The sequence below is a fragment of the Salvelinus alpinus genome, chromosome 25 (genome assembly GCF_045679555.1).
Source record: "Salvelinus alpinus chromosome 25, SLU_Salpinus.1, whole genome shotgun sequence".
Lineage (NCBI taxonomy): Eukaryota > Metazoa > Chordata > Actinopteri > Salmoniformes > Salmonidae > Salvelinus > Salvelinus alpinus.
Genome location: NC_092110.1, coordinates 43,490,425 through 43,514,191, shown reverse-complemented (window position 1 = coordinate 43,514,191; position 23,767 = coordinate 43,490,425). Strand labels below are relative to the sequence as shown.

The window sequence follows — 23,767 nt, the reverse complement described above, 5'->3', positions numbered from 1 at the left end:
ACCCTGGCTGAGTGGAGCAGGGAGGTTATAACAGATATATAACAGACTAAGTAGACCCCTACCCTGGCTGAGTGGACCAGGGAGGTTATAACAGATATATAACAGACTATGTAGACCCCTACCCTGGCTGAGTGGAGCAGGGAGGTTATAACAGATATATAACAGACTATGTAGACCCCTACCCTGGATGAGTGGAACAGGGAGGTTATAACAGATATATATCAGACTATGTAGACCCCTACCCTGGTTGAGTGGAGCAGGGAGTTTATAACAGATATATAACAGACTATGTAGACCCCTACCCTGGCTGAGTGGAGCAGGGAGGTTATAACAGATATATAACAGACTATGTAGACCCTTACCCTGGCTGAGTGGAGCTGGGAGGTTATAACAGATATATAACAGACTATGTAGACCCCTACCCTGGCTGAGTGGAGCAGGGAGGTTATAACAGATATATAACATACTATGTAGACCCCTACCCTGGCTGAGTGGAACAGGGAGGTTATAACAGATATATAACAGACTATGTAGACCCCTACCCTGGCTGAGTGGAGCTGGGAGGTTATAACAGATATATAACAGACTATGTAGACCCCTACCCTGGCTGAGTGGAACAGGGAGGTTATAACAGATATATATCAGACTATGTAGACCCCTACCCTGGCTGAGTGGAGCTGGGAGGTTATAACAGATATATAACCGACTATGTAGACCCCTACCCTGGCTGAGTGGAACAGGGAGGTTATAACAGATATATAACAGACTATGTAGACCCCTACCCTGGCTGAGTGGAGCTGGGAGGTTATAACAGATATATAACAGACTATGTAAACCCCTACCCTGGCTGAGTGGAACAGGGAGATTATAACAGATATATAACAGACTATGTAGACCCCTACCCTGGCTGAGTGGAACAGGGAGGTTATAACAGGTATATAACAGACTATGTAGACCCCTACCCTGGCTGAGTGGAGCAGGGAGGTTATAACAGATATATAACAGACTAAGTAGACCCCTACCCTGGCTGAGTGGACCAGGGAGGTTATAACAGATATATAACAGACTATGTAGACCCCTACCCTGGCTGAGTGGAGCAGGGAGGTTATAACAGATATATAACAGACTATGTAGACCCCTACCCTGGCTGAGTGGAACAGGGAGGTTATAACAGATATATATTTCAGACTATGTAGACCCCTACCCTGGCTGAGTGGAGCAGGGAGGTTATAACAGATATATAACAGACTATGTAGACCCCTACCCTGGCTGAGTGGAGCTGGGAGGTTATAACAGATATATAACAGACTATGTAGACCCCTACCCTGGCTAAGTGGAGCTGGGAGGTTATGACAAATATATAACAGACTATGTAGACCCCTACCCTGGCTGAGTGGAACAGGGAGGTTATAACAGATATATAACAGACTACGTAGACCCCTACCCTGGCTGAGTGGAGCAGGGAGGTTATAACAGATATATAACAGACTATGTAGACCCCTACCCTGGCTGAGTGGAACAGGGAGGTTATAACAGACTATGTTCACCCCTACCCTGGCTGAGTGGAGCATTACATTTACATTTACATTTAAGTCATTTAGCAGACGCTCTTATCCAGAGCGACTTACAAGGTGGTGCATTCACCTTATGATGTCCAGTGGAACAACCACTTTACAATAGTGCATCTAACTCTAAGGGGGGGGGGGGGGGGGGTTAGAAGGATTACTTTATCCTATCCTAGGTATTCCTTAAAGAGGTGGGGTTTCAGGTGTCTCCGGAAGGTGGTGATTGATTCCGCTGACCTGGCGTCGTGGGGGAGTTTGTTCCACCATTGGGGTGCCAGAGCAGCGAACAGTTTTGACTGGGCTGAGCGGGAGCTGTACTTCCTCAGAGGTAGGGAGGCGAGCAGGCCAGAGGTGGATGAACGCAGTGCCCTTGTTTGGGTGTAGGGCCTGATCAGAGCCTGAAGGTACGGAGGTGCCGTTCCCCTCACAGCTCCGTAGGCGAGCACCATGGTCTTGTAGCGGATGCGAGCTTCAGCAGGGAGGTTATAACAGACTATGTAGACCCCTACCCTGGCTGAGTGGAGCAGGGAGGTTATAACAGATATATAACAGACTATGTAGACCCCTACCCTGGCTGAGTGGAACAGTGAGGTTATAACAGATATATAACAGACTATGTAGACCCCTACCCTGGCTGAGTGGAGCAGGGAGGTTATAACAGGTATATAACAGACTATATAGACCCCTACCCTGGCTGAGTGGAGCAGGGAGGTTATAACAGATATATAACAGACTATGTAGACCCCTACCCTGGCTGAGTGGAGCAGGGAGGTTATAACAGATATATAACAGACTATGTAGACCCCTACCCTGGCTGAGTGGAGCAGGGAGGTTATAACAGATATATAACAGACTATGTAGACCCCTACCCTGGCTGAGTGGAACAGTGAGGTTATAACAGATATATAACAGACTATGTAGACCCCTACCCTGGCTGAGTGGAGCAGGGAGGTTATAACAGGTATATAACAGACTATATAGACCCCTACCCTGGCTGAGTGGAGCAGGGAGGTTATAACAGATATATAACAGACTATGTAGACACCTACCCTGGCTGAGTGGAGCTGGGAGGTTATAACAGATATATTACAGACTATGTAGACCCCTACCCAGGCTGAGTGGAACAGGGAGGTTATAACAGATATATAACAGACTATGTAGACCCCTACCCTGGCTGAGTGGAGCAGGGAGGTTATAACAGATATATAACAGACTATGTAGACCCCTGCCCTGGCTGAGTGGAGCAGGGAGGTTATAACAGATATATAACAGACTATGTAGACCCCTACCCTGGCTGAGTGGAGCAGGGAGGTTATAACAGATATATAACATACTATGTAGACCCCTACCCTGGCTGAGTGGAGCTGGGAGGTTCTGGGCAGCGAGAACCTGCAGTTGGATACGTCCGTTAACAGGCTGGAAACAGGTGGCCAGGTGCAGCTCAGCGTGACACACCTGGAGAAGGAGTGAGAACATCAGACGCTGGAGACAGTAGGTACACGTTTCTACAGTTAAAAAAAAAGAATTCTACCAACTTCATGTTGCTGAACATACTGGTCCCTCTCCCAGATGGCTGTACTTGGTTAGGTAGCTACAGTGCCATCAGGAACTATTCACACCCACTGGCCTTCACACAGTACCCCATCAAGTGGAATTATATCTACAAATTAATATAAATAAAAGGCTGAAATGTCAATAAGTCAATAAGTATTTAACCCCTTTGTTATGGCAAGCCTAAATAAGTTCAGTAGTAAACATTTGCTTAACAAGTCAAATAATAAGTCCCATGGACTCACTCTGTGTGCAATAATAATGAAGATGATTTTTGAATGACTATCTCATCTCTGTACTCCACACACACAATTAACTGTATGGTCCTTCAGTCAAGCAGTGAATTTCAAACACAGATTCAACCACAAAGACCAGGGAGGTTTTCCAATGCCTCGCAAAGAAGGCCACCTACTGGTAGATTTTTTTAAAAGCAGACATTGAATATGCCTTTGAGCCTGGTGAAGTTATTAATTACGCTTTGTATGGTGTATCAATGCACCCAGTCACTACAAAGATACAGGCCTAACTCAGTTGCAGGAGAGGAAGGAAACAGCTCAGGGATTTCACCATGAGGCCAATGGTGACTTTAAAACAGTTACAGAGTTCAATGGCTGTGATAGGAGAAAACTGAGGATGGATCAACAACATCTAGTTACTCCACAATACTAACCTAATTGATTAAAGAAAAACTGCAAAAAATGTGGCAAAGAAATGTACTTTATGTCCTGAATACAAAGCATTATGTTTGGGGAAAATCCGAAACGACACATCACTGAGTACCACTCTCCATATTTTATTTTATTTATTTAACCAGGCAAGTCAGTTAAGAACAAATTCTTACTTTACAATGACGGCCTACCCCGGCCAAACCCTCTGCTAACCCGGACGACGCTAGACCAATTTTGCGCAGCCCTATGGGACTCCCGATCACGGCCGGTTGGGATACAGCCCGGGATCGAACCAGGGTCTGTAGTGACGCCTCTAGCACTGAGATGCGCCACTCGGAAGCCCTTGTGATCAATCAGAACAGCAATTCTATGTATTTTTCCTTTAATGAGTCTGACCCGAAGTATATACTGCTCTTAGAACATTGGACGAGTAACCGAAAGGTTGCTAGATCGAATCCTCGAGCTGGCAAGGTAAAAATCTGTAGTTCTGCCCCTGAGCAAGGCAGTTAACTCACTGTTCCCCAGGTGCCGAAGACGTGGATGTCGATTAAGGCAGCCCTTTCCTCCCAGACCAGGCCCAAATCCCCATAATTCGTATGAGGAGGAGACGCCGTTCCAGGGGTCGAAGAGCTGTAGACCACACTACCAACCAAGAGAGTTTGTATCTATATTCTTCATAGCCTTCTATTTACCACCACAAAATGATGCTGGCACTAAAACCACACTCAACGAGCTGTTTCTGGCCAGAAGTAAACAAGAAAAAGCTAATTCAGAGGCGCCGTCCTAGTGGCCGTGGACTTTAATGCAGGGAAACTGAAATCTGTCTGACCTCATTTTTACCAGTATGTTTACCTGTGCAACTAAAGGTGAAAAAAAAACACTAGATGACCTTTACTCCACACACAGAGATGCATACAAAGCTCTCACTCGCCCTCCATTTGGCAAATCTTATTTTTGTTTTTATTATAAAACATTCTTTACCCCTTTTTCGTGGTATCCAATTGGTAGTTAAAGTCTCGTCCCATCGCTGCAACTCCCGTACGGACTCGGGAGAGGCAAAGGTCAAGCGCCGCGCGTCCTCCGAAACTCAACTCAACCAAGCCGCACTACTTCTTGACATAATGCCCAGAAGCCAGCCGCACCAATGTGTCGGAGGAAACCCTGTATACCTGGCGACCGTGTCAGCGTGCACTGCGCCCAGCCCGCCACTATTTAACCCTCTCCTAACCCGGACGACGCTGGGCCAATTGTGTGCCGCCTCATTGGTCTCCCGGACGCCGCCGGCTGCGACAGAGCCTGGACTCGAACCAAGATCTCTAGTGGCACAGCTAGCACTGCGATGCAGTGGCTTAGACCACAGCGCCACTCGGGAGGCCCTTCCATTTGGCAAATCTGACCATAACTCTATCCTCCTGATTCCTGCTTACAAGCTCAAAACTGAAACAGGAAGTACCAGTGACACGCTCGACACAGAAGTGGTCCAATGAAGCGGACGCTAAGCTACAGGACTGTTTCGCTAGCACACAAGGAGCAGGACAGTAAAGGCTACAATTCTTTCAAGGAGCAGGACAGTAAAGGCTAGAACTCTTTCAAGGAGCGGGACAGTAAAGGCTACAACTCTTTCAAGAAACAGGACAGTAAAGGCTAGAACTCTTTCAAGGAGCAGGACAGTAAAGGCTAGAACTCTTTCAAGAAACAGGACAGTAAAGGCTAGAACTCTTTCAAGAAACAGGACAGTAAAGGCTAGAACTCTATCAAGAAACAGGACAGTAAAGGCTAGAACTCTTTCAAGAAACAGGACAGTAAAGGCTAGAACTCTTTCAAGAAACAGGACAGTAAAGGCTACAACTCTTTCAAGAAACAGGACAGTAAAGGCTAGAACTCTTTCAAGAAACAGGACAGTAAAGGCTAGAACTCTTTCAAGAAACAGGACAGTAAAGGCTAAAACTCTTTCAAGAAACAGGACAGTAAAGGCTACAACTCTTTCAAGAAACAGGACAGTAAAGGCTAGAACTCTTTCAAGGAGCAGGACAGTAAAGGCTACAACTCTTTCAAGGAGCAGGACAGTAAAGGCTAGAACTCTTTCAAGGAGCAGGACAGTAAAGGCTACAACTCTTTCAAGGAGCAGGACAGTAAAGGCTACAACTCTTTCAAGGAGCAGGACAGTAAAGGCTACAACTCTTTCAAGGAGCAGGACAGTAAAGGCTACAACTCTTTCAAGAAACAGGACAGTAAAGGCTAAAACTCTTTCAAGGAGCAGGACAGTAAAGGCTAGAACTCTTTCAAGGAGCAGGACAGTAAAGGCTAGAACTCTTTCAAGGAGCGGGACAGTAAAGGCTAGAACTCTTTCAAGGAGCGGGACAGTAAAGGCTAGAACTCTTTCAAGAAACAGGACAGTAAAGGCTAGAACTCTTTCAAGGAGCAGGACAGTAAAGGCTAGAACTCTTTCAAGAAACAGGACAGTAAAGGCTAGAACTCTTTCAAGAAACAGGACAGTAAAGGCTAGAACTCTTTCAAGAAACAGGACAGTAAAGGCTAGAACTCTTTCAAGAAACAGGACAGTAAAGGCTAAAACTCTTTCAAGAAACAGGACAGTAAAGGCTAGAACTCTTTCAAGGAGCAGGACAGTAAAGGCTACAACTCTTTCAAGGAGCAGGACAGTAAAGGCTACAACTCTTTCAAGGAGCAGGACAGTAAAGGCTACAACTCTTTCAAGGAGCAGGACAGTAAAGGCTACAACTCTTTCAAGGAGCAGGACAGTAAAGGCTACAACTCTTTCAAGAAACAGGACAGTAAAGGCTAGAACTCTTTCAAGAAACAGGACAGTAAAGGCTAGAACTCTTTCAAGAAACAGGACAGTAAAGGCTAGAACTCTTTCAAGAAACAGGACAGTAAAGGCTAGAACTCTTTCAAGAAACAGGACAGTAAAGGCTAAAACTCTTTCAAGAAACAGGACAGTAAAGGCTAGAACTCTTTCAAGAAACAGGACAGTAAAGGCTAGAACTCTTTCAAGGAGCAGGACAGTAAAGGCTACAACTCTTTCAAGGAGCAGGACAGTAAAGGCTAGAACTCTTTCAAGGAGCAGGACAGTAAAGGCTAGAACTCTTTCAAGGAGCAGGACAGTAAAGGCTACAACTCTTTCAAGGAGCAGGACAGTAAAGGCTACAACTCTTTCAAGGAGCAGGACAGTAAAGGCTACAACTCTTTCAAGGAGCAGGACAGTAAAGGCTACAACTCTTTCAAGAAACAGGACAGTAAAGGCTAGAACTCTTTCAAGGAGCAGGACAGTAAAGGCTAGAACTCTTTCAAGGAGCAGGACAGTAAAGGCTACAACTCTTTCAAGGAGCAGGACAGTAAAGGCTAGAACTCTTTCAAGGAGCAGGACAGTAAAGGCTAGAACTCTTTCAAGGAGCAGGACAGTAAAGGCTAGAACTCTTTCAAGGAGCAGGACAGTAAAGGCTACAACTCTTTCAAGGAGCAGGACAGTAAAGGCTACAACTCTTTCAAGGAGCAGGACAGTAAAGGCTACAACTCTTTCAAGAAACAGGACAGTAAAGGCTAAAACTCTTTCAAGGAGCAGGACAGTAAAGGCTAGAACTCTTTCAAGGAGCGGGACAGTAAAGGCTAGAACTCTTTCAAGGAGCGGGACAGTAAAGGCTAGAACTCTTTCAAGGAGCGGGACAGTAAAGGCTAAAACTCTTTCAAGGAGCAGGACAGTAAAGGCTACAACTCTTTCAAGGAGCAGGACAGTAAAGGCTAGAACTCTTTCAAGAAACAGGACAGTAAAGGCTACAACTCTTTCAAGAAACAGGACAGTAAAGGCTAGAACTCTTTCAAGGAGCAGGACAGTAAAGGCTACAACTCTTTCAAGGAGCAGGACAGTAAAGGCTAGAACTCTTTCAAGGAGCAGGACAGTAAAGGCTAGAACTCTTTCAAGGAGCAGGACAGTAAAGGCTACAACTCTTTCAAGGAGCAGGACAGTAAAGGCTACAACTCTTTCAAGGAGCAGGACAGTAAAGGCTACAACTCTTTCAAGGAGCAGGACAGTAAAGGCTACAACTCTTTCAAGAAACAGGACAGTAAAGGCTAAAACTCTTTCAAGGAGCAGGACAGTAAAGGCTAGAACTCTTTCAAGGAGCAGGACAGTAAAGGCTAGAACTCTTACAAGGAGCGGGACAGTAAAGGCTAGAACTCTTTCAAGGAGCGGGACAGTAAAGGCTACAACTCTTTCAAGGAGCAGGACAGTAAAGGCTAGAACTCTTTCAAGGAGCAGGACAGTAAAGGCTAGAACTCTTTCAAGGAGCGGGACAGTAATCCTGACGCTTTAATGAAATCCTGCTACGAAATCTCTCTCTCTCTCTCTCTCTCTCTCTCTCTCTCTCTCTCTCTCTCTCTCTCTCTCTCTCTCTCTCTCTCTCTCTCTCTCTCTCTCTCTCTCTCTCTCTCTCTCTCTCTCTCTCTCTCTCTCTCTCTCTCTCTCTCTCTCTCTCTCTCTCTCTCTCTCTCTCTCTCAATTCAATGGCTTTATTGGCATGGGAAACATATGTTAACATTGCTAATAAACAAAAAGTGAAATAAAAACAATACAAATGAACAGTAAACATTACAATCACAGAAGTTCCAAAAGAATAAAGACATTTCAAATGTCATATTATATGTCTGTATACGGTGTTGTAACGATGTGCAAATAGTTAAAGTACAAAAAGGGAAAATAAATAAACATTAATATGGGTTGTATTTACAATGGTGTTTGTTCTTCGCTGGTTGCCCTTTTCTTGTGGCAACAGGTCACAAATCTTGCTGCTGTGATAACACACTGTGATATTTCACCCAGTAGATATGGGAGTTTATCAAAATTGAGTTTGTTTCAAATTCTTTGTGGATCTGTGTAATCTGAGGGAAATATGTGTCTCTAATATTATCTCTCTCTCTCTATGTGTCTCTCTGTGTCTCTTTCTGTGTGTGTCTCTCTCTCTCTGTGTCTCTCTCTCTCTGTGTCTCTCTCTCTCTGTGTCTCTCTCTCTGTGCCTCTCTCTCTGTGTCTCTCTCTCTGTGTCTCTCTCTCTGTGCCTCTCTCTGTGTCTCTCTCTCTGTCTCTCTCTCTCTGTGCCTCTCTCTGTGTCTCTCTCTCTGTGTCTCTCTCTCTGTGCCTCTCTCTCTTTCTCCCCTGAATTGTTTGAGGTTTGACCTACTTTCCAGGCCTCACAATTCCACCATCCATCCCAACCCCAGCCTGATGGCTTTTTCCAATAAACCTTTCACCTCCAGTTTCTGTTTCCCTAAAACGTCAAAAAAAAAAATCCCCACTCCCAGATTATTCAACCCCGGAGAGGCTCCATCAATATATCAATATTGGCATGTTCCTCAATATGCCAACAGCCTGCAATAGATCAACAAAGAACAACGTTGTTTCATGACTTGGCAGACGTACGTTTTGTTCTTTACACACTGTCCTGATAAGGAGTTATAATAGGAAGATCTCCATAGGCACAAGGAATAGATTACAAATTTAAATGACAACGTCATAGGCTTTTTCTATTCTACAGGCATTTCCTCTTGGCCAGAGACCAACGACGACGACTACACCAAACTACAGGCAGAATGGGATTTGCCTTCGGAAAGTATTCAGACCCCTTGACTTTTTCCACTTTTTGTTACATTACAGCCTTATTCTAAAATGGATTATATATTTTTTTTATACATCCTCAGCAATCTACACACAATATCCCATAATGACAAAGCAAACAGGTTTTTAGAGATTTTTGCAAATGTATTACAAATTTAAAAAAACGAAAATACCTTACTTAAGTATTCAGACCCTTTGCTATGAGACTCGAAATTGAGCTCAGGTGCATCCTGTTTCCATTGATGATCCTTGAGATGTTTCTACAACTTGATTGGAGTCCACCTGTGGTAAATTCAATTGATTGGACATGATTTGGAAAGGCACACACCTGTCTATATAAGGTCCCACAGTTGACAGTGCATGTCAGAGAAAAAACCAAGCCATGAGGTTGAAGGAATTGTCCGTAGAGCTCCGAAACACGATTGTGTCGAGGCACAGATCTGGGGAAGGGTACCAACAAATGTCTGCAGCATTGAAGGTCCACAAGAACACAGCGGCCTCCATCATTCTTAAATGGAAGACGTTTGGAACCACCAAGACTGAGCAATTGGGGACCAAGAACCTGATGGTCACTCTGACAGAGCTCTAGAGTTCCTCTGTGTAGATGGGAGAACCTTCCAGAAGGACAACCATCTCTGCAGTACTCCACCAATCAGGCATTTATGGTAGAGTGGCCAGACGGAAGCCACTCCTCAGTAAAAGACACATGACAGCTCGCTTGGAGTTTGCCAAAAGGCACCTAAAGACTCTCAGACCATGAGAAACAAGATTCTTTGGTCTGATGAAACCAAGATTGAACTCTTTGGCGTGAATGCCAAGCGTCACGTCTGGAGGAAACCTGGCACCATCCCTACGGTGAAGCATGGTGGTGGCAGCATCATGCTGTGGGGGTGTTTGTCAGCGGCAGGAACTTGGAGACTAGTCAGGATCAAGGCAAAGATGAACAGAGCAAAGTACAGAGAGATCCTTGATGAAAACCTGCTCCAGAGCACTCAGGAACTCAGACTGGGGTGAAGGTTCACCTTTCAACAGAACAACAACCCTAAGCACACAGCCAAGACAACACAGGAGTGGCTTTGGGGCGAGTCTCTGAATGTCCTTGAGTCTGAACTTGAACCCGATCGAACATCTCTGGAGAGATCTGAAAATAACTGTGCAGCAACGCTCCCCATCCAGCTTGAGATGATCTGCAGAGAAGAATGGGAGAAACTCCCCAAATACAGGTGTGCCAAGCTTGTAGCGTCATACCCAAGAAGACTCAAGGCTGTAATCGCTGCCAAACGTGCTTCAACAAAGTTCTGAGAAAATGGTCTGAATAATTACGTAAATGTGATATTTCATATATTTAAAAAATATATATAAATTAGCAACAAATTCTAAAAACCTGTTTTTGCTTTGTCAATATTGGGTATTGTGATGTCATTATGGGGCATTGTGATGTCATTATGGGGTATTGTGATGTCATTATGGGGTATTGTGATGTCATTATAGGGTATTGTGATGTCATTATGGGGTATTGTGTGTAGATTGATGAGGAAAAAAACTATTGAATCCCTTTTAGAATAAGGCTGTAACGTAACAAAACGTGGAACAAGTCAAGGGGTCTGAATACTTCCTGAAGGCACTGTATGTTCTCAGATGTAAATACAGTATGCATTATCTCAACATGTTTCACAATCATACCATATGTCCACAGAACATTATTTGTTTAAGCATAGTCTTTAAACACAATCGATTAAGGCAGCCCCCCCGCACCTCTCTGATTCAGAGAGGTGCGGAAGACACATTTCAGTTGAACATATTCAGACCCGTTTCAGCCAGGTGTTTGATCACAGACCCATTTCAGCCAGGTGTTTGATCACAGACCCATTTCAGCCAGGTGTATGACCCATTTCAGCCAGGTGTATGATCACAGACCCATTTCAGCCAGGTGTATGACCCATTTCAGCCAGGTGTTTGATCACAGACCCATTTCAGCCAGTTGTTTGATCACAGACCCATTTCAGTCAGGTGTATGACCCATTTCAGCCAGGTGTATGATCACAGACCCATTTCAGCCAGGTGTATGACCCATTTCAGCCAGGTGTATGACCCATTTCAGCCAGGTGTGTGACCCATTTCAGCCAGGTGTATGACCCATTTCAGCCAGGTGTGTGACCCATTTCAGCCAGGTGTGTGACCCATTTCAGCCAGGTGTGACCCATTTCAGCCAGGTGTGTGACCCATTTCAGCCAGGTGTATGACCCATTTCAGCCAGGTGTATGACCCATTTCAGCCAGGTGTATGACCCATTTCAGCCAGGTGTATGACCCATTTCAGCCAGGTGTATGACCCATTTCAGCCAGGTGTATGACCCATTTCAGCCAGGTGTATGACTCATTTCAGCCAGGTGTATGACCCATTTCATCCAGGTGTATGACTCATTTCAGCCAGGTGTATGACCCATTTCAGCCAGGTGTATGACCCATTTCAGCCAGGTGTATGACCCATTTCAGCCAGGTGTATGACCCATTTCAGCCAGGTGTATGACCCATTTCAGCCAGGTGTATGACTCATTTCAGCCATGTGTGACCCATTTCAGCCAGGTGTATGACTCATTTCAGCCAGGTGTATGACTCATTTCAGCCAGGTGTATGACCCATGTCAGCCAGGTGTATGACTCATTTCAGCCAGGTGTATGACCCATTTCAGCCAGGTGTATGACCCATTTCAGCCAGGTGTATGACCCATTTCAGCCAGGTGTATGACTCATTTCAGCCAGGTGTATGACCCATTTCAGCCAGGTGTATGACTCATTTCAGCCAGGTGTATGACCCATTTCAGCCAGGTGTATGACCCATTTCAGCCAGGTGTATGACTCATTTCAGCCAGGTGTATGACTCATTTCAGCCAGGTGTATGACCCATTTCAGCCAGGTGTGACCCATTTCAGCCAGGTGTGTGACCCATTTCAGCCAGGTGTATGACCCATTTCAGCCAGGTGTGTGACCCATTTCAGCCAGGTGTATGACCCATTTCAGCCAGGTGTATGACCCATTTCAGCCAGGTGTATGACCCATTTCAGCCAGGTGTATGACCCATTTCAGCCAGGTGTATGACTCATTTCAGCCAGGTGTATGACCCATTTCAGCCAGGTGTATGACTCATTTCAGCCAGGTGTATGACCCATTTCAGCCAGGTGTATGACCCATTTCAGCCAGGTGTATGACCCATTTCAGCCAGGTGTATGACCCATTTCAGCCAGGTGTATGACCCATTTCAGCCAGGTGTATGACTCATTTCAGCCAGGTGTATGACCCATTTCAGCCAGGTGTATGACTCATTTCATCCAGGTGTATGACTCATTTCAGCCAGGTGTATGACCCATGTCAGCCAGGTGTATGACTCATTTCAGCCAGGTGTATGACCCATTTCAGCCAGGTGTATGACCCATTTCAGCCAGGTGTATGACCCATTTCAGCCAGGTGTATGACTCATTTCAGCCAGGTGTATGACCCATTTCAGCCAGGTGTATGACTCATTTCAGCCAGGTGTATGACTCATTTCAGCCAGGTGTATGACCCATTTCAGCCAGGTGTATGACCCATTTCAGCCAGGTGTATGACTCATTTCAGCCAGGTGTATGACCCATTTCAGCCAGGTGTATGATCACAGACCCATTTCAGCCAGGTGTATGACCCATTTCAGCCAGGTGTATGATCACAGACCCATTTCAGCCAGGAGATGGACATGTTGAGGCATGACAACAACAATATGCAGAAGGACATGGTCCTGTTATGGTTAAGTACAGTTCCATAACCGTTCCAAACTTGTAGGTTTAGGATCTGGGTGTTTACAGATGTTTACAAACCCATGGACAGGACACTAGTCTATCTCCTGTTTCTGTAGTGAGACAGCTTGATGTACAGAACACCCCCTGGACAGGACACTAATATATCTCCTGTTTCTGTAGTGAGAGAGCTTGATGTACCAGGACACCCCATGGACAGGACACTAGTCTATCTACTGTTTCTGTAGTGAGGCAGCTTGATGTACCAGTCTTTTGAAGGGGTTGGGCTATAAGTGGAAGTCAAATTTCGGTTGGACCTTTATGCACAATTGACCAATAAAATGAACTCAATCTTAATGACTCGGCCAGGGATCGAACTCCACAACCTTCCAGCCTCAGGGCGGACACTAACCACAAGGCCACTGAGTTGGAATGTACATTCTAGACATTCTATTTCTATGCTGTATAAATCCATACTTACTGTGGTCTTGGAGGAGGGGCTGAGCTCCATCCAGTGCTGTGTCTCCTCAGGGCCCAGCTGTCTGAGGGAGAGGACACACTCTGCCACCGTCCTCTTCCTGGGGTGGTGGGTCTGCAGACGGAATACCAGAGCACAGCAACGCAGCTGCTGCAGTCGCAACGTAAACACAAAGGTCTCCATGAAGACTGTGTCCTAGGAGGGGGGGGAGGGAGGGAGGGAGGGAGGGAGGGAGGGGAGAGAGAAGAGAGAGAGGGAGGGAGGGGGGAGGGAGGGGAGAGAGAAGAGAGGGAGGGAGGGAGGGAGGGAGGGAGGGAGGGAGGGAGGGAGGGAGGGAGGGAGGGAAGAGAGAAGATAGAGAGGGAGGGAGGGAGGGAGGGAAGGAAGAAGGGAGGGAGGGAGGGAGGGAGGGAGGGCGAAGAGAGGGAGGGAGAGAGGGAGAGAGAGAGAGAGAGAGAGAGAGAGAGAGAGAGAGAGAGAGAGAGAGAGAGAGAGAGAGAGAGAGAGAGAGGGAGGGAGGGAGGGAGGGAGGGAGGGAGGGAGGGAGGGAGGGAGGGAGGGGAGAGAGAGGGAGGGAGGGAGGGGAGAGAGAGGGAGAGAGGGAGGGAGGGAGGGAGGGAGGGAAGAGAGAAAGGGAGAGAGAAAGGGAGAGAGAAAGGGAGGGAGCAGAGATAGAAGATAAGGGCTCTATTCAATCCCCGTGGTGGAAGTTCAGCTGTACAGCGTGATTGGAATGTAAAAGGCGATGTTGCTGCTTAAGTGTAGATTCACGGTAAAAAAACATCGCACATGTCGGCTCAATCTGTGAAATGACCTTTACATTTATATTGTAGAATCTGTAAGACTTGAATAGAGCCCTTAGACAGTATTCCACTCTGGCTCTGTCTGATAGTCTGCGACAAGAGAATCACTTTGTTACTTGACTTATTTACCTACTTCCTTGTAGCTCTTAGCGAAGCAAAGAGCCTCAAACGAGCAAATGAATGAACCCTGTTCTCACTTAGATTCCCTGGGCTATAGCACTTTATTCACCGGTACCAACTCGTTCTAGGCCTAATAAATCCGTCTGACTCTTCAGGGCTGCAACAGCTCAACAACGGAAACACTACGCTCGACAAGAGGATAAAGTGACAACTAAAAAGCCAGTGATGTGGTTAAGGAATATAAGAGCTCTGAGGAGATCTCTCTCTCTATCTCTATCTTCCTTGGCGGTGGTCAGATCTGGGCATGTATCCACAAAGCATCTTAGCAAAGGAGTGCTGATCTAGGATCTGTCCATATCATCTCATTCTGATCTAGGATCTGTCCATATCATCTTTCATTCATTCTGATCTAGGATCTGTCCATATCATTCATTCTGATCTAGGATCTGTCCATATCATCTCATTCATTCTGATCCAGGATCTGTCCATATCATCTCATTCTGATCTAGGATCTGTCCATATCATTCATTCTGATCTAGGATCTGTCCATATCATCTTTCATTCATTCTGATCTAGGATCTGTCCATATCATCTCATTCATTCTAGTCCAGGATCTGTCCATATCATCTCATTCATTATGATCTAAAAGGCTAAACTGATCCTAGATCAGCTCTCCTACTCAGAGACACTTTGTGGATACAGGCCCTGAGCAGGTAATATAACGGCCAGGGGAGAGGAAGGAATGAGATCAGCTGCCAGAGACCTTTCCTCTCTATCCAACACACGTTGCCTATCAAACAGATCACCAATGTCTAGAATGGGAGAAACCTGTTAATCAGAACTTCTACTTGAATTGGATGTGAAGCTATTAGTTAACTGATCATCAGTGGTCCAGTGTTTTAGATAGGTGAGGTCATGCTAGAGTAGCCTGGTTCCAGTGGTCCAGTGTTTTAGATAGGTGAGGTCATGCTAGAGTAGCCTGGTTCCAGTGGTCCAGTGTTTTAGATAGGTGAGGTCATGCTAGAGTAGCCTGGTTCCAGTGGTCCAATGTTTTAGATAGGTGAGGTCATGCTAGAGTAGCCTGGTTCCAGTGGTCCAGTGTTTTTAGGTAGGTGAGGTCATGCTAGAGTAGCCTGGATCCAGTGGTCCAGTGTTTTAGATAGGTGAGGTCATGCTAGAGTAGCCTAGTTCCAGTGGTCCAGTGTTTTAGATAGGGGAGGTCATGCTAGAGTAGCCTGGTTCCAGTGGTCCAGTGTTTTAGATAGGTGAGGTCATGCTAGAGTAGCCTGGTTCCAGTGGTCCAGTGTTTTTAGATAGGTGAGGTCATGCTAGAGTAGCCTGGTTCCAGTGGTCCAGTGTTTTAGATAGGTGAGGTCATGCTAGAGTAGCCTGGTTCCAGTGGTCCAGTGTTTTAGATAGGTGAGGTCATGCTAGAGTAGCCTGGTTCCAGTGGTCCAGTGTTTTAGATAGGTGAGGTCATGCTAGAGTAGCCTGGTTCCAGTGGTCCAGTGTTTTAGATAGGTGAGGTCATGCTAGAGTAGCCTGGTTCCAGTGGTCCAGTGTTTTAGATAGGTGAGGTCATGCTAGAGTAGCCTGGTTCCAGTGGTCCAGTGTTTTAGATAGGTGAGGTCATGCTAGAGTAGCCTGGTTCCAGTGGTCCAGTGTTTTTAGGTAGGTGAGGTCATGCTAGAGTAGCCTGGTTCCAGTGGTCCAGTGTTTTAGATAGGTGAGGTCATGCTAGAGTAGCCTGGTTCCAGTGGTCCAGTGTTTTTAGATAGGTGAGGTCATGCTAGAGTAGCCTGGTTCCAGTGGTCCAGTGTTTTAGATAGGTGAGGTCATGCTAGAGTAGCCTGGTTCCAGTGGTCCAGTGTTTTAGATAGGTGAGATCATGCTAGAGTAGCCTGGTTCCAGTGGTCCAGTGTTTTAGATAGGTGAGGTCATGCTAGAGTAGCCTGGATCCAGTGGTCCAGTGTTTTTAGATAGGTGAGGTCATGCTAGAGTAGCCTGGTTCCAGTGGTCCAGTGTTTTAGATAGGTGAGGTCATGCTAGAGTAGCCTGGTTCCAGTGCTCCAGTGTTTTTAGATAGGTGAGGTCATGCTAGAGTAGCCTGGCTCCAGTGGTCCAGTGTTTTAGATAGGTGAGGTCATGCTAGAGTAGCCTGGTTCCAGTGGTCCAGTGTTTTAGATAGGTGAGGTCATGCTAGAGTAGCCTGGTTCCAGTGGTCCAGTGTTTTAGATAGGTGAGGTCATGCTAGAGTAGCCTGGATCCAGTGGTCCAGTGTTTTAGATAGGTGAAGTCATGCTAGAGTAGCCTGGTTCCAGTGGTCCAGTGTTTTTAGATAGGTGAGGTCATGCTACAGTAGCCTGGTTCCAGTGGTCCAGTGTTTTTAGATAGGTGAGGTCATGCTAGAGTAGCCTGGTTCCAGTGGTCCAGTGTTTTAGATAGGTGAGGTCATGCTAGAGTAGCCTGGTTCCAGTGGTCCAGTGTTTTAGATAGGTGAGGTCATGCTAGAGTAGCCTGGTTCCAGTGGTCCAGTGTTTTAGATAGGTGAGGTCATGCTAGAGTAGCCTGGTTCCAGTGGTCCAGTGTTTTTAGATAGGTGAGGTCATGCTAGAGTAGCCTGGTTCCAGTGGTCCAGTGTTTTAGATAGGTGAGGTCATGCTAGAGTAGCCTGGTTCCAGTGGTCCAGTGTTTTAGATAGGTGAGGTCATGCTAGAGTAGCCTGGTTCCAGTGGTCCAGTGTTTTAGATAGGTGAGGTCATGCTAGAGTAGCCTGGTTCCAGTGGTCCAGTGTTTTAGATAGGTGAGGTCATGCTAGAGTAGCCTGGTTCCAGTGGTCCAGTGTTTTAGATAGGTGAGGTCATGCTAGAGTAGCCTGGTTCCAGTGGTCCAGTGTTTTAGATAGGTGAGGTCATGCTAGAGTAGCCTGGTTCCAGTGGTCCAGTGTTTTAGATAGGTGAGGTCATGCTAGAGTAGCCTGGTTCCAGTGGTCCAGTGTTTTTAGATAGGTGAGGTCATGCTACAGTAGCCTGGTTCCAGTGGTCCAGTGTTTTTAGATAGGTGAGGTCATGCTAGAGTAGCCTGGTTCCAGTGGTCCAGTGTTTTAGATAGGTGAGGTCATGCTAGAGTAGCCTGGTTCCAGTGGTCCAGTGTTTTAGATAGGTGAGGTCATGCTAGAGTAGCCTGGTTCCAGTGGTCCAGTGTTTTAGATAGGTGAGGTCATGCTAGAGTAGCCTGGTTCCAGTGGTCCAGTGTTTTAGATAGGTGAGGTCATGCTAGAGTAGCCTGGTTCCAGTGGTCCAGTGTTTTAGATAGGTGAGGTCATGCTAGAGTAGCCTGGTTCCAGTGGTCCAGTGTTTTAGATAGGTGAGGTCATGCTAGAGTAGCCTGGTTCCAGTGGTCCAGTGTTTTAGATAGGTGAGGTCATGCTAGAGTAGCCTGGTTCCAGTGGTCCAGTGTTTTAGATAGGTGAGGTCATGCTAGAGTAGCCTGGTTCCAGTGGTCCAGTGTTTTAGATAGGTGAGGTCATGCTAGAGTAGCCTGGTTCCAGTGGTCCAGTGTTTTAGATAGGTGAGGTCATGCTAGAGTAGCCTGGTTCCAGTGGTCCAATGTTTTAGATAGGTGAGGTCATGCTAGAGTAGCCTGGTTCCAGTGGTCCAGTGTTTTTAGGTAGGTGAGGTCATGCTAGAGTAGCCTGGTTCCAGTGGTCCAGTGTTTTAGATAGGTGAGGTCATGCTAGAGTAGCCTGGTTCCAGTGGTCCAGTGTTTTAGATAGGTGAGGTCATGCTAGAGTAGCCTGGTTCCAGTGGTCCAGTGTTTTTAGATAGGTGAGGTCATGCTAGAGTAGCCTGGTTCCAGTGGTCCAGTGTTTTAGATAGGTGAGGTCATGCTAGAGTAGCCTGGTTCCAGTGGTCCAGTGTTTTAGATAGGTGAGGTCATGCTAGAGTAGCCTGGTTCCAGTGGTCCAGTGTTTTAGATAGGTGAGGTCATGCTAGAGTAGCCTGGTTCCAGTGGTCCAATGTTTTAGATAGGTGAGGTCATGCTAGAGTAGCCTGGTTCCAGTGGTCCAGTGTTTTTAGGTAGGTGAGGTCATGCTAGAGTAGCCTGGATCCAGTGGTCCAGTGTTTTAGATAGGTGAGGTCATGCTAGAGTAGCCTAGTTCCAGTGGTCCAGTGTTTTAGATAGGGGAGGTCATGCTAGAGTAGCCTGGTTCCAGTGGTCTAGTGTTTTAGATAGGTGAGGTCATGCTAGAGTAGCCTGGTTCCAGTGGTCCAGTGCTTTAGATAGGTGAGGTCATGCTAGAGTAGCCTGGTTCCAGTGGTCCAGTGTTTTTAGATAGGTGAGGTCATGCTAGAGTAGCCTGGTTCCAGTGGTCCAGTGTTTTTAGATAGGTGAGGTCATGCTAGAGTAGCCTGGTTCCAGTGGTCCAATGTTTTAGATAGGTGAGGTCATGCTAGAGTAGCCTGGTTCCAGTGGTCCAGTGTTTTAGATAGGTGAGGTCATGCTAGAGTAGCCTGGTTCCAGTGGTCCAGTGTTTTAGATAGGTGAGGTCATGCTAGAGTAGCCTGGTTCCAGTGGTCCAGTGTTTTAGATAGGTGAGGTCATGCTAGAGTAGCCTGGTTCCAGTGGTCCAGTGTTTTAGATAGGTGAGGTCATGCTAGAGTAGCCTGGTTCCAGTGGTCCAGTGTTTTTAGGTAGGTGAGGTCATGCTAGAGTAGCCTGGTTCCAGTGGTCCAGTGTTTTAGATAGGTGAGGTCATGCTAGAGTAGCCTGGTTCCAGTGGTCCAGTGTTTTTAGATAGGTGAGGTCATGCTAGAGTAGCCTGGTTCCAGTGGTCCAGTGTTTTAGATAGGTGAGGTCATGCTAGAGTAGCCTGGTTCCAGTGGTCCAGTGTTTTAGATAGGTGAGATCATGCTAGAGTAGCCTGGTTCCAGTGGTCCAGTGTTTTAGATAGGTGAGGTCATGCTAGAGTAGCTTGGATCCAGTGGTCCAGTGTTTTTAGATAGGTGAGGTCATGCTAGAGTAGCCTGGTTCCAGTGGTCCAGTGTTTTAGATAGGTGAGGTCATGCTAGAGTAGCCTGGTTCCAGTGGTCCAGTGTTTTTAGATAGGTGAGGTCATGCTAGAGTAGCCTGGCTCCAGTGGTCCAGTGTTTTAGATAGGTGAGGTCATGCTAGAGTAGCCTGGTTCCAGTGGTCCAGTGTTTTAGATAGGTGAGGTCATGCTAGAGTAGCCTGGTTCCAGTGGTCCAGTGTTTTAGATAGGTGAGGTCATGCTAGAGTAGCCTGGATCCAGTGGTCCAGTGTTTTAGATAGGTGAAGTCATGCTAGAGTAGCCTGGTTCCAGTGGTCCAGTGTTTTTAGATAGGTGAGGTCATGCTAGAGTAGCCTGGTTCCAGTGGTCCAGTGTTTTTAGATAGGTGAGGTCATGCTAGAGTAGCCTGGTTCCAGTGTTTTAGATAGGTGAGGTCATGCTAGAGTAGCCTGGTTCCAGTGGTCCAGTGTTTTTAGATAGGTGAGGTCATGCTAGAGTAGCCTGGTTCCAGTGGTCCAGTGTTTTAGATAGGTGAGGTCATGCTAGAGTAGCCTGGTTCCAGTGGTCCAGTGTTTTAGATAGGTGAGGTCATGCTAGAGTAGCCTGGTTCCAGTGGTCCAGTGTTTTTAGATAGGTGAGGTCATGCTAGAGTAGCCTGGTTCCAGTGGTCCCGTGTTTTAGATAGGTGAGGTCATGCTAGAGTAGCCTGGTTCCAGTGGTCCAGTGTTTTAGATAGGTGAGGTCATGCTAGAGTAGCCTGGTTCCAGTGGTCCAGTGTTTTTAGATAGGTGAGGTCATGCTAGAGTAGCCTGGTTCCAGTGGTCCAGTGTTTTAGATAGGTGAGGTCATGCTAGAGTAGCCTGGTTCCAGTGGTCCAGTGTTTTAGATAGGTGAGGTCATGCTAGAGTAGCCTGGTTCCAGTGGTCCAGTGTTTTTAGATAGGTGAGGTCATGCTAGAGTAGCCTGGTTCCAGTGGTCCAGTGTTTTAGATAGGTGAGGTCATGCTAGAGTAGCCTGGTTCCAGTGGCCCAGTGTTTTAGATAGGTGAGGTCATGCTAGAGTAGCCTGGTTCCAGTGGTCCAGTGTTTTAGATAGGTGAGGTCATGCTAGAGTAGCCTGGTTCCAGTGGTCCAGTGTTTTAGATAGGTCAGGTCATGCTAGAGTAGCCTGGTTCCAGTGGTCCAGTGTTTTAGATGGGTGAGGTCATGCTAGAGTAGCCTGGTTCCAGTGGTCCAGTGTTTTAGATAGGTGAGGTCATGCTAGAGTAGCCTGGTTCCAGTGGTCCAGTGTTTTTAGATAGGTGAGGTCATGCTAGAGTAGCCTGGTTCCAGTGGTCCAGTGTTTTTAGATAGGTGAGGTCATGCTAGAGTAGCCTGGTTCCAGTGGTCCAGTGTTTTAGATAGGTGAGGTCATGCTAGAGTAGCCTGGATCCAGTGGTCCAGTGTTTTTAGATAGGTGAGGTCATGCTAGAGTAGCCTGGTTCCAGTGGTCCAGTGTTTTAGATAGGTGAGGTCATGCTAGAGTAGCCTGGTTCCAGTGGTCCAGTGTTTTTAGATAGGTGAGGTCATGCTAGAGTAGCCTGGCTCCAGTGGTCCAGTGTTTTAGATAGGTGAGGTCATGCTAGAGTAGCCTGGTTCCAGTGGTCCAGTGTTTTAGATAGGTGAGGTCATGCTAGAGTAGCCTGGATCCAGTGGTCCAGTGTTTTAGATAGGTGAAGTCATGCTAGAGTAGCCTGGTTCCAGTGGTCCAGTGTTTTTAGATAGGTGAAGTCATGCTACAGTAGCCTGGTTCCAGTGGTCCAGTGTTTTTAGATAGGTGAGGTCATGCTAGAGTAGCCTGGTTCCAGTGTTTTAGATAGGTGAGGTCATGCTAGAGTAGCCTGGTTCCAGTGGTCCAGTGTTTTTAGATAGGTGAGGTCATGCTAGAGTAGCCTGGTTCCAGTGGTCCAGTGTTTTAGATAGGTGAGGTCATGCTAGAGTAGCCTGGTTCCAGTGGTCCAGTGTTTTTAGATAGGTGAGGTCATGCTAGAGTAGCCTGGTTCCAGTGGTCCAGTGTTTTAGATAGGTGAGGTCATGCTAGAGTAGCCTGGTTCCAGTGGTCCAGTGTTTTTAGATAGGTGAGGTCATGCTAGAGTAGCCTGGTTCCAGTGGTCCAGTGTTTTAGATAGGTGAGGTCATGCTAGAGTAGCCTGGTTCCAGTGGTCCAGTGTTTTAGATAGGTGAGGTCATGCTAGAGTAGCCTGGTTCCAGTGGTCCAGTGTTTTAGATAGGTGAGGTCATGCTAGAGTAGCCTGGTTCCAGTGGTCCAGTGTTTTTAGATAGGTGAGGTCATGCTAGAGTAGCCTGGTTCCAGTGGTCCAGTGTTTTAGATAGGTGAGGTCATGCTAGAGTAGCCTGGTTCCAGTGGTCCAGTGGTTTAGATAGGTGAGGTCATGCTAGAGTAGCCTGGTTCCAGTGGTCCAGTGTTTTAGATAGGTGAGGTCATGCTAGAGTAGCCTGGTTCCAGTGGTCCAGTGTTTTAGATAGGTGAGGTCATGCTAGAGTAGCCTGGTTCCAGTGGTCCAGTGTTTTAGATAGGTGAGGTCATGCTAGAGTAGCCTGGTTCCAGTGGTCCAGTGTTTTTAGATAGGTGAGGTCATGCTAGAGTAGCCTGGTTCCAGTGGTCCAGTGTTTTTAGATAGGTGAGGTCATGCTAGAGTAGCCTGGTTCCAGTGGTCCAGTGTTTTTAGATAGGTGAGGTCATGATAGAGTAGCCTGGTTCCAGTGGTCCAGTGTTTTAGATAGGTGAGGTCATGCTAGAGTAGCCTGGTTCCAGTGGTCCAGTGTTTTAGATAGGTGAGGTCATGCTAGAGTAGCCTGGTTCCAGTGGTCCAGTGTTTTAGATAGATGAGGTCATGCTAGAGTAGCCTGGTTCCAGTGGTCCAGTGTTTTAGATAGGTGAGGTCATGCTAAAGTAGCCTGGTTCCAGTGGTCCAGTGTTTTAGATAGGTGAGGTCATGCTAGAGTAGCCTGGTTCCAGTGGTCCAGTGTTTTAGATAGGTGAAGTCATGCTAGAGTAGCCTGGTTCCAGTGGTCCAATGTTTTAGATAGGTGAGGTCATGCTAGAGTAGCCTGGTTCCAGTGGTCCAGTGTTTTAGATAGGTGAGGTCATGCTAGAGTAGCCTGGTTCCAGTGGTCCAGTGTTTTAGATAGGTGAGGTCATGCTAGAGTAGCCTGGTTCCAGTGGTCCAGTGTTTTAGATAGGTGAGGTCATGCTAGAGTAGCCTGGTTCCAGTGGTCCAGTGTTTTAGATAGGTGAGGTCATGCTAGAGTAGCCTGGTTCCAGTGGTCCAGTGTTTTTAGGTAGGTGAGGTCATGCTAGAGTAGCCTGGTTCCAGTGGTCCAGTGTTTTAGATAGGTGAGGTCATGCTAGAGTAGCCTGGTTCCAGTGGTCCAGTGTTTTTAGATAGGTGAGGTCATGCTAGAGTAGCCTGGTTCCAGTGGTCCAGTGTTTTAGATAGGTGAGGTCATGCTAGAGTAGCCTGGTTCCAGTGGTCCAGTGTTTTAGATAGGTGAGATCATGCTAGAGTAGCCTGGTTCCAGTGGTCCAGTGTTTTAGATAGGTGAGGTCATGCTAGAGTAGCTTGGATCCAGTGGTCCAGTGTTTTTAGATAGGTGAGGTCATGCTAGAGTAGCCTGGTTCCAGTGGTCCAGTGTTTTAGATAGGTGAGGTCATGCTAGAGTAGCCTGGTTCCAGTGGTCCAGTGTTTTTAGATAGGTGAGGTCATGCTAGAGTAGCCTGGCTCCAGTGGTCCAGTGTTTTAGATAGGTGAGGTCATGCTAGAGTAGCCTGGTTCCAGTGGTCCAGTGTTTTAGATAGGTGAGGTCATGCTAGAGTAGCCTGGTTCCAGTGGTCCAGTGTTTTAGATAGGTGAGGTCATGCTAGAGTAGCCTGGATCCAGTGGTCCAGTGTTTTAGATAGGTGAAGTCATGCTAGAGTAGCCTGGTTCCAGTGGTCCAGTGTTTTTAGATAGGTGAGGTCATGCTAGAGTAGCCTGGTTCCAGTGGTCCAGTGTTTTTAGATAGGTGAGGTCATGCTAGAGTAGCCTGGTTCCAGTGTTTTAGATAGGTGAGGTCATGCTAGAGTAGCCTGGTTCCAGTGGTCCAGTGTTTTTAGA

General features: G+C 46.7%; 1 protein-coding gene across 1 annotated transcript in view; it reads right to left on the bottom strand.

The window, feature by feature from the left end:
• LOC139554022 (tandem C2 domains nuclear protein-like) overlaps positions 1 to 23,767 on the bottom strand; it is a 115,655-nt gene that overhangs the window by 7,346 nt on the left and 84,542 nt on the right. The window contains exons 9-10 of the mRNA XM_071366909.1: positions 13,660 to 13,851; positions 2,915 to 3,020 (exon numbers count right to left, since the gene is read on the bottom strand). Of these exons, the coding sequence (XP_071223010.1) occupies positions 2,915 to 3,020; positions 13,660 to 13,851 (298 nt within the window). The remainder of the gene's footprint in view (positions 1 to 2,914; positions 3,021 to 13,659; positions 13,852 to 23,767) is intronic.